Source organism: Falco biarmicus, chromosome 9 (genome assembly GCF_023638135.1).
Source record: "Falco biarmicus isolate bFalBia1 chromosome 9, bFalBia1.pri, whole genome shotgun sequence".
Taxonomy (NCBI): Eukaryota; Metazoa; Chordata; class Aves; order Falconiformes; family Falconidae; genus Falco; species Falco biarmicus.
This window is the reverse complement of record NC_079296.1, coordinates 38,020,103-38,035,763: the sequence shown is the minus strand read 5'-3', so window position 1 is coordinate 38,035,763 and position 15,661 is coordinate 38,020,103. Positions and strand designations below refer to the sequence as shown.

Genomic DNA, 15,661 nt, shown 5'->3' with positions numbered 1-15,661 from the left:
AGAGAATCTGACAAGACCCAGGTATACATTTAGTCTTGGATGCTGTTTTCCTCATTTCAGTCGCACCTCATCCCAAATTTGCCTTATGTCAATAGCAGTTCTGGATCTTACACAGTATGCAGCATTGGTTCATTTCCACTGCAATGTGATGTTTTGGTTTGGCATAACTATAATATATATCCTTAGACTGCTCTATAGGAAATTTGAATAAAGGTTTGTATCATTTATACATAAACTTCTGCAAAAAACTCTCTGCTGAGTGATTTTTTTTTTCTTTTTCATAGGAGTCTCTTCTTCTGACTCTGAAGGTGAAATCACCAAAGACGAAATGGATCAGTAAGTTTAAAATCAATTACATCTTTCCTATTTCTTACAGTACAAAACCCCACAAGTGTAGACATTTCAGTTTCCATTAATATTTTGCGACTTCCAACACATTAGGCTTTTTTTTTGCATTTGTTTGGATTGGTTGGGGTTTGTTTGTTTGCTTTACAAATAGTATGGAACAAATACACATTTTCTTGTGTGTTTTCAACTTCAGCTTCAGAAGTGAAACAATATCAAATATAAACATAAGAAGAATTATATTACCTTAAAGATTAAACTACTAAAATTAATTTACTAAAACAGATGCCGCTTGACTAGATCCAACTTAAATGATGATTTAAGCATCTGACTTGGAAAAAATGTGTAGTAAAATTTCTCACATGAAAATATGGTATGTCATGGAGTTTTTGGCAGAACATGGCTATACATGGATTATTTAGATTTAAGATAAGGAAATTAATAGATATGAACTAGAGTAAACTGAAATAATGGGTATAAAAAACTACTTAACTATAAGAAGTAAGAAAAGGTATCAGTTGTATTCTAAAACCTGGGAAATAAAATTATTTTTCCTAAACGAAATCCATTCCCTGTGCGTTTAGAACCTGATCCAAAGCTGTTAAAATTTATAGTCTTTCAGAATCAAAGTCTTTCTATCAAGGAAAGGAAGCCACACTGGTTGAAAACCGAAATAATCAATCATTTATTTTGCATGCCTTTGTATGCATTAATTGAACCCCAAAAGCAACCAGTGCTTTATAAAGAGGAAATTTTAACCAAACAGACTTATGCACCCTGTCTCTTTTCTATTATTTATTAAGGAGTTTTATACTCATTACAAATGTAATTTTCTTTTAAAACACAAATACAAAATGCTGCAGACCTCAGGCTGACAGCAAATCCTGTCGTAGGTGATTTTTACTTCGAAGTCATAAAATACTCCAGATTGGATTGTTTTATAGACTTTGATGGATGTAAGTGTTTAATATAAAACTTAGGATCAAGAAGTCCTCAAAGGTCTTAGGATGAATTGCTAAGTTTTTCATAGTTCTAGCTCAGACTTTTCCAAATGTCTCAGCCATTTCATCTTATTAGGTGTTAATATAGTGTTGACCATGATCACTTGATGGCATCTGTAAGCTGCTTACCTCATTAAATTGTGAAGTAATGTATTGCATTCTGGTTTTCTTGGAAAAAAAAAAGAATGCTGCTCTGACATTGTAGAAGGATGTCCTCAAATGACAGAATTCTGAAAGATCAGGCTTGGGTGTAATCAGACTGTCTTTTGTTTTTACTTAGCTTCCAGCTGTTGTCATAAGGAATCTGACCACCTGTAATTAAAGGGAATTAATGTGAGAACAAATGCAAAAAAAAAAAAAAAGTTCACAATTTCAAAAGAGAAATCAGTGATGACAGCAACTATATGTTCACTCTGAGTAAGGCTTCCTCTGGTTTGAAGACTGCCTTTCCTAGGGGGGACCTGTGGTACATTCCAGAGCAGCCATTGCATACCTCAAACTGAATAAAAAGACTCTCGCTTCATTGTGTGCATTATTTCACTTATCAATAAAAACAAAAAAGGTCAACTCTTCTACTTCCATACAGAAACAACCTAGAAGAAGTGAAAAGGTGCCAACCTGTACACTACCAAAATTGCACATGTTGGTCAGAAAGCATACCCCTCTCTTTTATTCTTCAGCAGTAAATTATTGAATCTGTATGCAAGCAGACCATAGTATTTTCATTACCTTATAGGCCCAAACCTTCACACAAGTTCAGGGAGCAGTGCAAGAGAAAATAGCACTGTCCTCTGAGAAACTAGCATTGTGCTCTCATGCTTCTCAGAACTGCTAACAGCAGCTTTCAAGCCACTATTAGGTTAATCCAGGCCATTTATTACATTTGGTGTAAGTGAACTAAGTATGAGAGATTACAGTGGCAAGACATGCAGCCTGACTCTTATAAAATGTGGTTTACCTAGGAGTATGTATCAGTTTAGATCAATCGGAATTCAATCCCAGAAGTGAGGCTGGAAGTGACATGTAACTGGGACAGACATAGCTAAGGGACACACTCTAGCTTCCAGTTAGAGAACTTTATTTTGGTTAATATTTTACAGCAAAACAAAGCCAGCTGACACCTCCTTGAATGCAGCATCTCCTGCTGTTAGAACTGCAACCAAGCATCAAGAAACCTCCAAGGTACCACCTGCCTTCGTTCAGCCTGTGTCTGTACCTGTCCAGACTGTGTCAACACCAGTTAATCAGGTAGGGGAGACAATATGGTGAATTTCAAGGACCAAAACCAAGCTCTTAAAAAGGTGTTTCTTCTACAGTTTGTGACTCATAACCCCCAAAATGTTCTAGCTTTTGCTTTGCTGTTGAACTTCAGCTTTGAACGTTACAGCCATACGGTAGTTGCATATACAGAAGAGATGTCCTGCCTACTAGCTAACCTTTAGCACCCGGCAAAGGGAAGGGAACCTTTCATCCCCAGGTTACAGGCATCTCCGTGGCAGTGAGCAGAAGGAGCAGCTGCCGCTAGCTCAGCCAGCGGTGGGAATCTGTGTGCACTCCAGCAGGTCGGAGACTGCATGCCATGAAGTGCACTTGGATGTGTAGGTCAGCTCACCAGCCCCTTCACACTGCTGACTGACTCATTCACTTCCATGAGCGGCAGCCTGTAACTTTTCCCTCTCCCTCGCTACAGAACTCACTTGAGATAATGTTCTTTCTACGAAACTTATTTTAAGCTAAATAATTTGACTATGTTTACTTTCTATGTAGATAGGCTTATTTACCACATAACATTAATATCCACATCAAAGAATTTCTAATTAATGTTTGCATGCATTTTGAGTCCTTTTTGTTGCAAGCTATCAGGATATTCATAACTGTGAATTCTTTCCTAATAGGAAAGAAGAACCATATTTACTTAAAAATAAAACTCAAAAGTTCATGACAAACTTGCTTTATGCTGCCTTTTCAATGTTTACAGCCTAGAATTAATGGTAGCCAATAACTGAATTGATGAAACAATGCACATTTACTTTTGACTACAAAGAGAACAGAATTAAGCCTTTGAGACAGTTTGCCATTTTGACAGAGGTTGCCTAAATCAAGAGTGATAGTTACCTCAAAAATTACCACTTTTAAACTTGTTGGCTTATATGACACCACCTGTAAAATCTGGCTATGTTTCCAGAGATACTGAATCCCTAATTCTGCTGTTCTGGGGCAGCTGCTATTTCACTAAAATGAAAAACTCTATTAATCAAGTTATATAAGGAAGTTTTCCAGAAGGAGAATAATTTCATTCTGATTTCACTGAACAGGATCAATAGGGTGATATTCCACCTCTGTAAATTGTTTGGGTTTGGCAAAGGAGAAGAATTACTGAGCAGTCACACACATGACTTGAATTAACTTTTCCTTACTAACATCCATAAATATTTTGTAAGAAAGAATTTTTAAAAGGACACACCACCAAGCAGCCTACATACATTTGCTTTGGTGAGGTATTAATGAAAGATATTATAACACCCTGCAGTGAAGTTTTCCTTCCCATGATTAACTCAATAAGGCAATAACAGCATTTTTGTTACTCAGGCACTAACCCATCCAGGCAGATCGCTAGCAGTTGTCTACAACAGAGCAACTTTTATTCATTACATTAATATTTTGCTTTGGACTTCGCCCACCAAAATCTCTTTTGTGTCATTCCAAATGCATGTTTCTCTTGTATATGGAAAAATAACCTGTGTACACCTAAACATCATCATGCAATGTTTTGCAATCTACAGGCGCAAAGCCCCACTAACTATTTGCAAGGACTAGATGGAAGACCTATAATTGCTGCTCCTGTATTTACAAAGGTAATCTGTTCTATGACATATTTGAAAATTAAAGAGGTCAATTCATTGTTTGGAGAAGTAATTAAAATTTTCTAGCTATCAAAGTTTAAAAAAAGAAATTGTGCATTTCATAAGCCATTCAAGGATTTAAGTGGGTTTACGAAATCTTACTGAAATCAGTATTACTTCAAGACCAGTAAGACATTTACTGACTGTTTATTAATTTTCTCTATTAGATGTTACAGGATATTTCAGCTTCTGAGGGGCAGCTTGTTGTCTTTGAATGTCGAGTGAAAGGAGCTCCTTCCCCAAAGGTTGAATGGTATAGAGAAGGAACACTGATAGAAGATTCTCCAGATTTTAGGATATTACAGAAAAGTATGTTTCTTGTGTGGAAATACTGTGTCTAATAAAGTTTAGGCAAGCAACAAAACTGCTAACACAGCAACAGAACTGCTAACACAGCAACATTTTGAATTTCTTATTACAATGGTAAGAACAATATAAGCCACATTTATGGCAATAAATCTGGGTTCCAGAAGTCAAAGCTGTGGATGAATTGAACAGCATACTCACAGGTAGTATCTGAGATTCCCCAAACTACTGAATTGTTTTGCCTTCTGCTTTGACCCCTTTGCCACCTCAATGTCCTTTTCTAATTCAGCCTCACATCTAGTGTTTGGGTTTGGCACCATTTATATATGAGTTCCACTGCCCGTAAATCACTCATCTTTTAGTTAAGTGCTATTATAATAGCATTTGTGGGCAGCGGATTGCTTATTTATCCACAAAAGTACCCTGATGTACACGTTAGCATGCTTACACATACCTGTGTGTGCACATGATAGGTTGTAAACATACACTTCTATTTTAATTTTCAAATGCAGTCTAAATATCTGAAGTTTTCTTATAAGTCACTGGAATGCTAAAATTGCTAAAACTCAATAGAAATTCCTTAAATACGACACTACACCAAAACTAAACAAAACAGCGTTTTATCGTAAGATGATCTCATGTGTGTAACAGTCTGACGAATTGTCTTCAAGACACAATAAAGTAGCACTAAGATTGCAAAAAACTGCTTCTTGCAGAATTTATTTCCTATTCATAAGTTCTCAAAAGTGTTCATAAGTGTTCATATTGTTCAGTGGATTTGACATACCATTGGGTACAAGGCCTGGCTGTCTCCACCGCCCCTTAAACAGAAAATTGGATCAAAAGGAGTATTCCGTCATATTGAGAAGACCAAGCTTCATATTTAGTGCTTAAGAAATTAAAAATATTGGCAAAAGTAAGTATTTTCAATGTACTAATTCTGCTCTTCTTCCCTTTAGAACCACGATCTATGGCTGAACCAGGTGAGGATAATCAAAAGGCACATACTTTTTTGACTATACAAATGTCGTTATTTAACCTCACAAAATATTAATTATTCAAACTCCATAATTTAATTAACATAATTTCTTCTTTTCCCCATGTTCTATAGCTACTAGTGAGAAGTATTTTACTGCAGACTGTTCCATAAATATACAATCCGAATTAATTTTATCACTTTTGAAGAAAATAGTATTTCCATTCTGCTTTGACCCAGTTCTAACTTAGGACCTAAACGTTGTCACTTTATGAGCTAAAGATTAACAAGATTAATGTGTGAGGGTCCCCTGTATATCCAAGGTTCAGAAGTACACCAGATGACGTAGACTGAACTATTTTTATCTAGTTTACCAGTTAGGGAACATTGCATCAGATGTTTAGCCATGTCAGCCATTCCCTTTGCTCCCTACCAGCGTAATATGAGAGTATCACATCAGGTGTTCCACCCCTGATATCAGCAAATCCTAAAAAAGTAGCTGGATTTGCTAATTTCAAGGGTCAGAGCAGAATGTAGGCTACTCTGTGTGATTTGAGCAAAGGAGCCTTACAGATTTTGATTGCTTCTTCATGAGATTATTGCTCTCCCTGTAACACTTTTCACTATTAAAAATAAAGCTACCCGTCCTAAAGCAGAAAATTACCGAAGTAGTATTAATTTTTATGGAATATAAACTTCTGTAACTTCTCCTTACCCTGTTAAAAGTTTTTTACCCAGAAAAGCGGCTTGAAAGAGACTTCCTCTCCTTGCAATGTCTCTCTCTGAGATTTAGGAATGAATAAATGAAGCTTCTACCAGAACCCACCAATGCTGTTCCTTTACTGTCCAGTGGCATCACTGCTGAGTAATGTGAAGCAGTTTTTAGAGGGTAATCAGTTGGGTGCAGTTGTCACTGCCTCATCACCTGCTGCTCATTCAGAAGGAATCTGGATTTCCATGCATGCAGTGGTTGGCAAATCCAAGTACTATAAACTAGATACTATAATGCCTTAAACTAGTTCTATAATCCTAGTACTATAATAAACTATTATTCTCCTATAGTTGTTAGCAAATACTCTGTTGCTACTAGATTTTCCTCAGTGATGACATGAAACAACCAAGTTTGTGTGGTATGGTCTTCTACAGAAATACTCTTCAAATATTAATCCAGTAGGGGTTTAGGAAAGTTTCTTGCAAAATGGTAGCAAAATAGTCATTGACTACTTGAAGAAACACTATCAGCCCACATTTCAATACACTTTAGATATTACTCTCCCTCCCCATCCCAGCTACCCAGCCAAATGAAAGATTTAAAATCCCATCACCATAGGTATTTATTAGCTAGTACTGCTGCCCAGACATGTCAGATACTGGTCAGACAGGAATGTCATAGCCCCAGATTGACTTTTCAAGATGGAATTTATCTTTTGCAAGTACAATTTTGCTAGCATGTTGTTCATGACCACTGGTCTTCTTCACAAAGAAGTGAAAAAGCAACTTTCTCTAAGCACAATTAGCACAATCCCCTCTTATCTGCAATCTGCATTGGTACTTTTGGAAAATGCTAGCCTATATGTATATGGTTTTTATTTCTTCACCTTACAGAGTGACTCTACTTGAATTGTTCCCAGTTAATTGTAACTAATCTTTCAATCTGCAAAGAGATGAAAACACATATATTTTAGTGAGTTGTGAGTATAAAGTAGACTATATTTCTCCAAATAAAATTTAAAGTTCTTCAGAGATAAATTCTGTACTTCATGTGATTAGGAAAACATTTTCTAATGTTTTCCAAACACTGCTGACACCTGTTCTTCCCTTTCGTTGGGCATGCTGGAGCACAGAGGGTACCAGTTGCTGCAGACAATGCTGATAACAGCTGCTGCACACAAAGGCTGCCAAAATTGATAATACTGATGGAACTAAAATCAAACTGAGCAAGGTGGAAAACTTTAAGGAAATGTCCCCAAGGGTAATCAAGGCTTTGTTTGTTTGTTCGTTCAATGCATGTTCACTTCAAGTAATGACACTGCTGTGATGCTTTGCAGAGGAAATTTGTACTCTCGTTATTGCTGAAGTATTTTCAGAAGATTCTGGCAGTTTCACCTGTACTGCAAGCAATAAATATGGCACGGTATCTAGTATAGCTCATCTAACTGTCAAAGGTAAGAGTTTGTTTTAGTCCTTTGCTTGCTAGTAAATACAAGCAGAGCAGGCTGCAGCGCTGTGCAGTCCAGGCAGCTTATCAAACATACAGATAGATTGCTATGTCTTTTCAAAGTGTCCTTCCTCAATCACAAATGTGAAGGAACAAGGAACATTAGGGAATGAATCCCGCACAGCGCTTCCAAAAGCACAACCCTTGCTGACCACAAGTTTTGGGCACTAGCCATTTTTGGAATCTCTATGGACTGTCTAGTTTGCTGTTTCGATATCCCTTTGGTGCAGAGCCCAAAGGAGGAAACCTCAAAACAGATTATTTCATACTGCCTGTATCATTTATGCTGCCAAGGCCATTAGGTGAGCAAAGTAAAGCACATAAAAGCATAGTGCAACGTTGACTCCAATTCAGCTCAAGTTCTGGCAGTGTTCTTCATAACTAAAATGTTAGAGAATTCTCTGAGAAGAAAGTTTGTATTTCAAAGACACTAGTGGAATTCATGGGGGACATGGTTGAAGAGCACTGCTGAATCTTCCAAACAAGAAGTGTGTCCCGTCCCTTCCCTTCCCCCCCCCCCCCCCCCCTTTACAATATTTCTTGGTTAAGGGAATTTGTTGTTAAACAAATGAGGTCAAACAACTCAGTCCAACTGGAAAGACATCAGAGTGATTTTTTCCAACTGTAACTTTTGTAATTTCATTTCACCATAATTTATGGTAATTTATGTTCACCAAAAGTTTGGTATTTGCTATTTCAGCAACTGAAGACAGTAGTAATGCTGCTAGCCTTCACACAATGAGCTCAATCAACTTAATTGCTGTTGAACATCAACCTCCTCCACACACTCCTTCCCATCGTGTAGTAAATCAAACCCCCAAACCTAAACTTGAAGGTGTTCTTGTGAATCACAATGAACCCAGATCAAGTTCCAAGATAGGTCTCCGTGTGCACTTCAAGCTGCCTGAAGATGATAAAGGAAGTGAATCATCATCAGAGGATGGACCTGGTGCTACAAACCAAATCAGATCCAACTATTTCCAAGAGAAGATAAATGGACAGCCAATGAAAATACCAGAGCCAACATCACCATCCAAGGAACCTCCCCCAGTGCTGGCTAAACCAAAGCTGTAAGTAAAAGGGATTCTAAGTCTCAGGGGCATCACTGGTATTAATTAGGAATCACAGACCAGGACACTATTACACTAGAGCAAAAATCTCAAATACAGAACAAGAAGACAGCCAGTTTCACATGGTGCTGGCCTAATTAACCATACTCTGAGAAAACACACTCAACAGAGGTAGATATTTTTTTCTGTATCACCCTCCTAGGAGAAGCATTCTCCAATTTTAAAAGGAAAATGTTTTTCCCTTTGAAATTGTATTTAATGCCACAATGCTTTTTGCTGCAAACAAAAGGTGAACAATACTGCTTTTATGCAGGCAAAATAAAAACAGGTTCTTCAAACATATCTCATTCAATTCCAGGTATGTGATTTTGCCAAAATCAGATATATTCAGTCTTATACATAGTATGGGCTAACAGCTAGCTATGCCTCATGACTTTTACATCTCACAAATGTAAATCTTAAAACAGATAAAATACTTGGAAATGTTTGATAATGTGAAACCACTTGAACTAAAAAGCATTCACATGATTAGTGCACTGTGAGCTCAAGGGGAAATTTTAAGAAGTAGTGTAGTTTTCTTAGAGGACAATTTACGGAATTCACACTGCAGTTTGTTATGAAATATATTTTCATCATTTTTTAAACCTCCCAAATCTGGTTTAAAAAAAAGCATGCAGTCCTTCATTTCATTTCTTAAATAGGCGGAAGCTTTAAGTAAAGGCTCAGGAAGGACTTCATACAGTAAGTAATTGGTATCTTTAAGCAGGGATGTAATTTGATAGAACTTATATACCATGTAGCAGAAGAACTTGGAACAGTGCTTTTTTAATTTGTTAAGCCTATATTCACAGACCTACATACCTTCAGAGCTATAGTGTCTTTAAGGGGGGATCAGAAGCAGTATTTAATTTACCCAATGTTTTTATAAAGCAGAACTTCTCTCAAACTCCCTCCCCCAATAAACTGTAACAAAGGAGTCCATTATTATGCAGATGTATATATAAAGGACACAAAATCAGGATTGCACTACTTCTAGCTCTCTAACATTCTACTATTTGAAAGCTTGAAATTGCTATCTTGATATACCTTTAATGCAATTTTTGTTTAGTACATTATAGAAACAATAATTCTTTTAAAGAAAAAGCAGTTCTGTTGACTTCATGTATTTGGTTTGTTAGTACCTGTTGTAGTTGGTCTCTACTTCTACATTTTTTGCTTTTTAAGAACAGTTATTTAATACTTGATGATTTATTACATTATAATTTTCTGTATTCTCTATGTCCTTTTTGGTTTTGGAAGGGGAAACATTAGCCTGTTTTCTATATGTTGTATTTCCATATACATAACAACTAAATAAGCCACTTGACAAGGCAAAATGATTCCCCAACTGCAAAGTAAAAAAGCCCTGAAGACACATACAGTAGACATCATCTAAGAAACAACTGCATGAAATGCAAGTCCTCTCTGAATTATGCACTCCTGCCTATCACTGAATGTCAATACCACCTAAAATACATTGGCAGTATCTCTTTGGGTGGATTATTACAAAGCTTTATTAGCCATAATGCTGAGGAGCTAAATAACAGCAAGTATCTTACAAATGCTCATTTAAAAATCCAATTAACTAAATCCTACTCTTCGTTACACAAGCAGAGAGGCACTAAGGTGACATAGAGCAGAATTTGACAATGCTACCCCTTAAATATCTTCAAGTAAGGTTTGTATTTATATTTCACATGATAAAATGTAAGAATCATCTTCAGTCAAATGATTTTCAGACAAAAAAATTTTGTGCCTCTGGCAAAGAAGGGGAGAGGAAGGAAAAGTTTATTTTAGTAGCAAACTAATATTATGCTCTTCTCGTAACATTAGGGAATATGTCATGTAGTTTCCCCTACATCTTACTGTATCACAGGACATAGAATTTTTCTCTTGCAATTCACATAAGGAAATGTAGACAGCCACCAATTCAGGGCTCTTGACTGAATTTTTGCATCTTTGTTTTATATGCAGCGATCAAACCCAGTTAAAACAGCTCCACAACCAGGTCTTGCTTGAACAGCAGCAGGTGTATCAGACATCTACAAGAGAGTTGTCATTCAACACAACTTTACTGAATTCTGCTGCTTCGCTCCCTCAACAGTCCACCTCAACTCTGTACAAACAAAGCAAAGCCCCTGCTGCACAAGCATTCAGCTATCCCCGACCTAAGCAGTTCCTACCATCACAAACCACGCCGCCTAGCAGTTCTTCTTCCAGCTCTTCAGTTACAACATTCAGCAACGTCCCTCAAGGAACTCAAAGAACAAACAACAAGGAAAATTTCACAGGAAATTCCCCATCTGCCCAATCAAGGTCTTCAGGAGGGTTTACAAGCATAAGTGAACAGTCTCTACCAAGCCCTAAAGAATCAATGCTGCCTCCACTAACACTTTCTACATCGAGCGTAAAACAGTTTCAGCCACAGAGTGTGACTCCTGCTCCTATGTCCCCAACTGGCCGGATTCAGAATCCAGTAGCTTTCCTTAGTGCTGTTCTTCCTTCACTTCCTACTGGGCCATCAACCAATGCTATGGGACTGCCTAGAAGTACACCAGCCACGTAAGTAGCATAAACCATATGTGCAGCAGGGACAAGAACTACTCATAAAGGAAACTAAGATGTATTTCTGTTCAGGGGTTCAGTGGGGAGTAACTGAAATGCAAGTCATTCATAAAATAGAAAAGTGAGTTATTAATATATTCTGGTCATTTCATCTAACTTTTACATTTAGTTAATAAAGGATGAGCTAGTAGCTTCTACAAGAAGATAGAGAAATATGAGTTTATAAACAGATTATACAATAATGTTGGGGCTCAGAGACTCACAAGACTGTACTAGTGGGTGAAAAGAGATTTCATGAGCTTGCAGGGTAAGACCTAAGACTCGAAGACAATGGCTATATAAGCTATAAAAACATTCTCATCTATTGTCAGCAACAAGTAAAGTTCTGAAAGGTACCTCATAATATAAGTTATTTCTTAGTCCAGGTAAATCTAAGAAATAACTTATGTAAAGATATTTTTCTGGTTGCAACACTTTCTCTATTTAAAGTCCCCCCAAAAATCTCAGGAGAGTTAATGGTTTGCACATAAATATTTTAATTGACAGCCGCCATGATTTCACCACCATACGAGCAGATAAGGATGATGATGTATGGGAAAGGCTGTGGTCTTGAGAGTTCCTTCTTTACTAGTGGAGTTTAAATCAATATCCCTTTTGTGGGCTACGTGAGCACCACGTTAGCATGGCTGGCACCGGTAGGTTGATACCACTTTTTATCCATAGAACTCCAGATCCTGCACAAAGTGAGGACTATTTCACCTTTTTACCAATGGTACACTTCAAGGTAGTGATAGCCATCCGTAAGTCACAATCTCCCAACTATCCTGCTGATACTACATCGAGCAATCTATAATTAGAAAAAAGTGTCCCTGTATAAACAACATTCACCAGTGTGTGCCAAGAAGCCTGCCTTCAAACCATTACTGCACTCCTGCGCACAGACTTCCTAGCTGCCCAGCACAGCCACATAATTGCCATCACTCTGTGGCACATGCCTGGAGGCCCTCACGGCCTGGCATCATGGGCAGGCACACGTAATAAAGTTCCAAGGTTCACAGTGAAGGCTTTAACAATACCCAACCCAAGCCTTCAGCCTGCTCTCACAACACTGCAACAGCAAGCAAAAGATCAACTGCTACTACTCATCCACTCCCCTTCCTCCCCTTCAGAGCCGGTGCGCAAGTGCTCAAGCCCTATTCTCTTTGCATTAATGACACTTAACCCTTGCAGGTGCTTTACTTTTTCTAACTGCTGTACTGGCATTTCCAAATAGATCCTTACAATACGCCTGCCAGGTAGAGTAGTTAAATACTGTTTTATCCATTTCACCTTTCCTGGGTCCCAGCCCAGAGCTGAATTCCCACATAACTACAGCTCTTTGTGCTGAGATTCAAATTTAGATCTTTACATGGGAGAGAATCAAAGTGAGGGCACAAAAGATCAGGAAGGAACCTGGACAATTTCTGTGCTAATCTGTGAATATCTAATGAAGTTTCAGCTTCCTTTTTTAGCATTATCAATCATATTCATTCTGGTTACAAAATCAGTGAGAGAACACCATGTCTGCAGAGCCACAAAAGGAAGACACCTTGCACAGCAATCATCACTTATGCCTTTTACCTGGATCCCCTGTGTTATTATGATCCCAGCTTCTGGTAAACTACCAGAACATTGCACACCCTCTAGTAGTGCGCTGCTGCTGTGCTTCAGCGGTGCACTCTCACAGTCCCCTGACAGTCTTATTTAAGAATTTAACTATTTTCAAACCTTACTAAAATAAAACAGATTACATCTATAATATAAAAATAAAAAGAACTGTTGATGTTAGGTGTCATAAAAAGGTGAGAGAAATGAAAGAAGTAAAAGTTCATGGCAAGTGTAAATGATCAGTGAAGATGTGAGATAAAGATCAATGAGAAATTGTATTAACTCTTAAATCATTGCCTGATACAGAAAAATGTACAAGTTATATACCTATGGTAACACCTATACACATTTCTTTAGCATTCATAGTGACATTATTCCAGGATAAATATAAATGGAACCCAAATGCTTATTATAGTATTGTAATGCTTATTCTCTTTAAGATGTGTCCTTAATTCTCACTGGCATGGGAATAGGATGCATCATTAAAACAGTACCAAAAAAAATCTAATCCCATATTGTGCTTTGGCTCTACATCAATAAATAACAGGTTCCCCCAGACAACTGAAGGGTAACATGTCATATCACACAGGTGACAAAAAAAAATACGTACTGGTTGCTGCATGTTAGTATCAGAATTTTCTTTTAATAGCCCGATCCAGGGATTAACAAAGAAAAATCTGAAGCCTCTGCCATTAGCAACAGATGATTCTATTCGTGAAAATAAAGCTGCACTTGTAAAGGACCTGGAAAGAAAACTGCATTTCAGAGAGGATGTTAATCAACAAAGTAGTCAGCAGGTAAGAAAATCAAGTGTTATTAAAATAAATTTCACTCATGACAAGACATGTATTATGACTTGTGGAACAAAAGGTGTTTGTGTGGTTGAGCCGCTACACTGCTTTGCCGAGTGAGCTTTTGTGGTAAGTACTGGTTTGGAATAGCAAACTGGAGCTTTAAATACCAAGTGTGAGGGGATGCAGCTGTAGAGGGTTTACTTTGTGACTGAGCAGCATTGTTAATTTCTAACAATCTCTGTTAGAGACCAGTAGGAATGTGAAACTTCTTTTCATGGAAACTTCTGTACATCGGATTTCATTTTTTCACTTTACCAGTTGCTCAACTCATTGTGTACACACACATTCATACACTGTATATTTTTAACACAAATTGAGTAAAGTAATCAGATTGTTTAAGAAAATGTTTCTGGTTTTACTTTGGGTGAACTAAAACGCGATATTCAATTTTTAGCACTAAACCTATTTTTCCAGATCTCCCTTCAGATCTCCCTTCTTGTATGAATTGACAGGGACTTTGGTAGCTGGTTTTGGTACATGTTACTGGCATACACCAAACTTCAGGCCTAGCATTATTAGAGTTTAGCAAAATAACAAGCCTTTTACAAAGTTCAAGGAACTAAATATCAGTTCATTCTTAACTGGAATCAATAAATTCACTGGATCTGTAGAGTGTCTATGAAATTAAAGAAGAAATAAAAAAAGAAAATAATATTTTGAAGGTTGAAATCACTGTAGAACAGGTTCAACTGCCCTTGAATAACAGTAGGACACACTAAGGACTGCTAGATAGCTGTTCTGTCTGCAGGCCACTATCCTACCTTCACCTTGGCCAGGAAGCCCTCCATAGCTGTCCCGCCAGCTCAAGCTTAACACAGCAAATAATGGTTTACCTTGATCTGTCATCAACAAGGGAATTTTCATAACGTCTGTTAGCCCTTCTGACAGAGAACACGCAAAGATAAGCAAAAAGCCATGGAGTCTCTGGAGCAAATTACCCTCTGCGGACAACTGCAGTATAATCCCTGTTTTTTTAATTTTGCCATTGACCTTTCTTTCTGAGAGATCACGCTGCCAAAGCACTTTGAGTAAAACAACTCGCAAGCAGTACATTTTGCAGATGAATCACAAGTGTTACAATTTGTACTTGCTATGGTAGCAAGACAAATTATTTAGAGAGCTACTGTGAAATACCAATCAGTCTTTCGAGTTAACTGCATGATAACCCCTTTAGAAACAATGATCACTAGCAGTGTCAAAGTTATCTGCTGACAGCAAAAGTTATTTATACACTTACTTGTTATTCTGTATGAGACCAAACCAAAATCTAGATTCCCGAATCCCCCAAACATTGAAAAACTTCAAAGCTGGCACATCTCTAATTGTTATGGTAATTAGAATGCCAATGATAATGAACTAGAAAACAATTTTAGGATTGCTCAATAAAAGATTGCTCATTTTTCCCTCAGTTCCCACCTTTAATCACTTTTGATTTTATTCTTCCACGCCCAGGAATACCACTGCTCTGACTGACTCCAGCAAATTAAGTCTGAGTTTTCTCCTCAATGAAAGCAGTGATTATTTAAAGAGATGAGAAGATGCATAGTATTTTCCAAAATTCCTATTTGCTGTTATTAAAACAATCAACATTGTGAGAATAGTATGTAGGAGTGCTGGATTCACACCCATACATTTTGTTCTGGTTTTTCCTCTTATAGCTAACACAATTAAAAAGGAGACATTTTCATGCTATATATAGCATATCTGCATTAAATTATAATGGTAGGAAAGGGCTTC

The 15,661-nt window shown here is 37.4% G+C and overlaps 1 protein-coding gene across 1 annotated transcript in view; it reads left to right on the top strand.

The window, feature by feature from the left end:
* The window catches only part of MYPN (myopalladin), a 52,124-nt gene that overhangs the window by 12,758 nt on the left and 23,705 nt on the right, over window positions 1-15,661 (top strand). Inside the window, exons 3-11 of the mRNA XM_056351646.1 lie at window positions 285-336; window positions 2,447-2,594; window positions 4,130-4,201; window positions 4,417-4,558; window positions 5,515-5,538; window positions 7,580-7,696; window positions 8,450-8,819; window positions 10,833-11,420; window positions 13,720-13,867. Coding sequence (XP_056207621.1) covers window positions 285-336; window positions 2,447-2,594; window positions 4,130-4,201; window positions 4,417-4,558; window positions 5,515-5,538; window positions 7,580-7,696; window positions 8,450-8,819; window positions 10,833-11,420; window positions 13,720-13,867 — 1,661 coding nt within the window. The remainder of the gene's footprint in view (window positions 1-284; window positions 337-2,446; window positions 2,595-4,129; window positions 4,202-4,416; window positions 4,559-5,514; window positions 5,539-7,579; window positions 7,697-8,449; window positions 8,820-10,832; window positions 11,421-13,719; window positions 13,868-15,661) is intronic.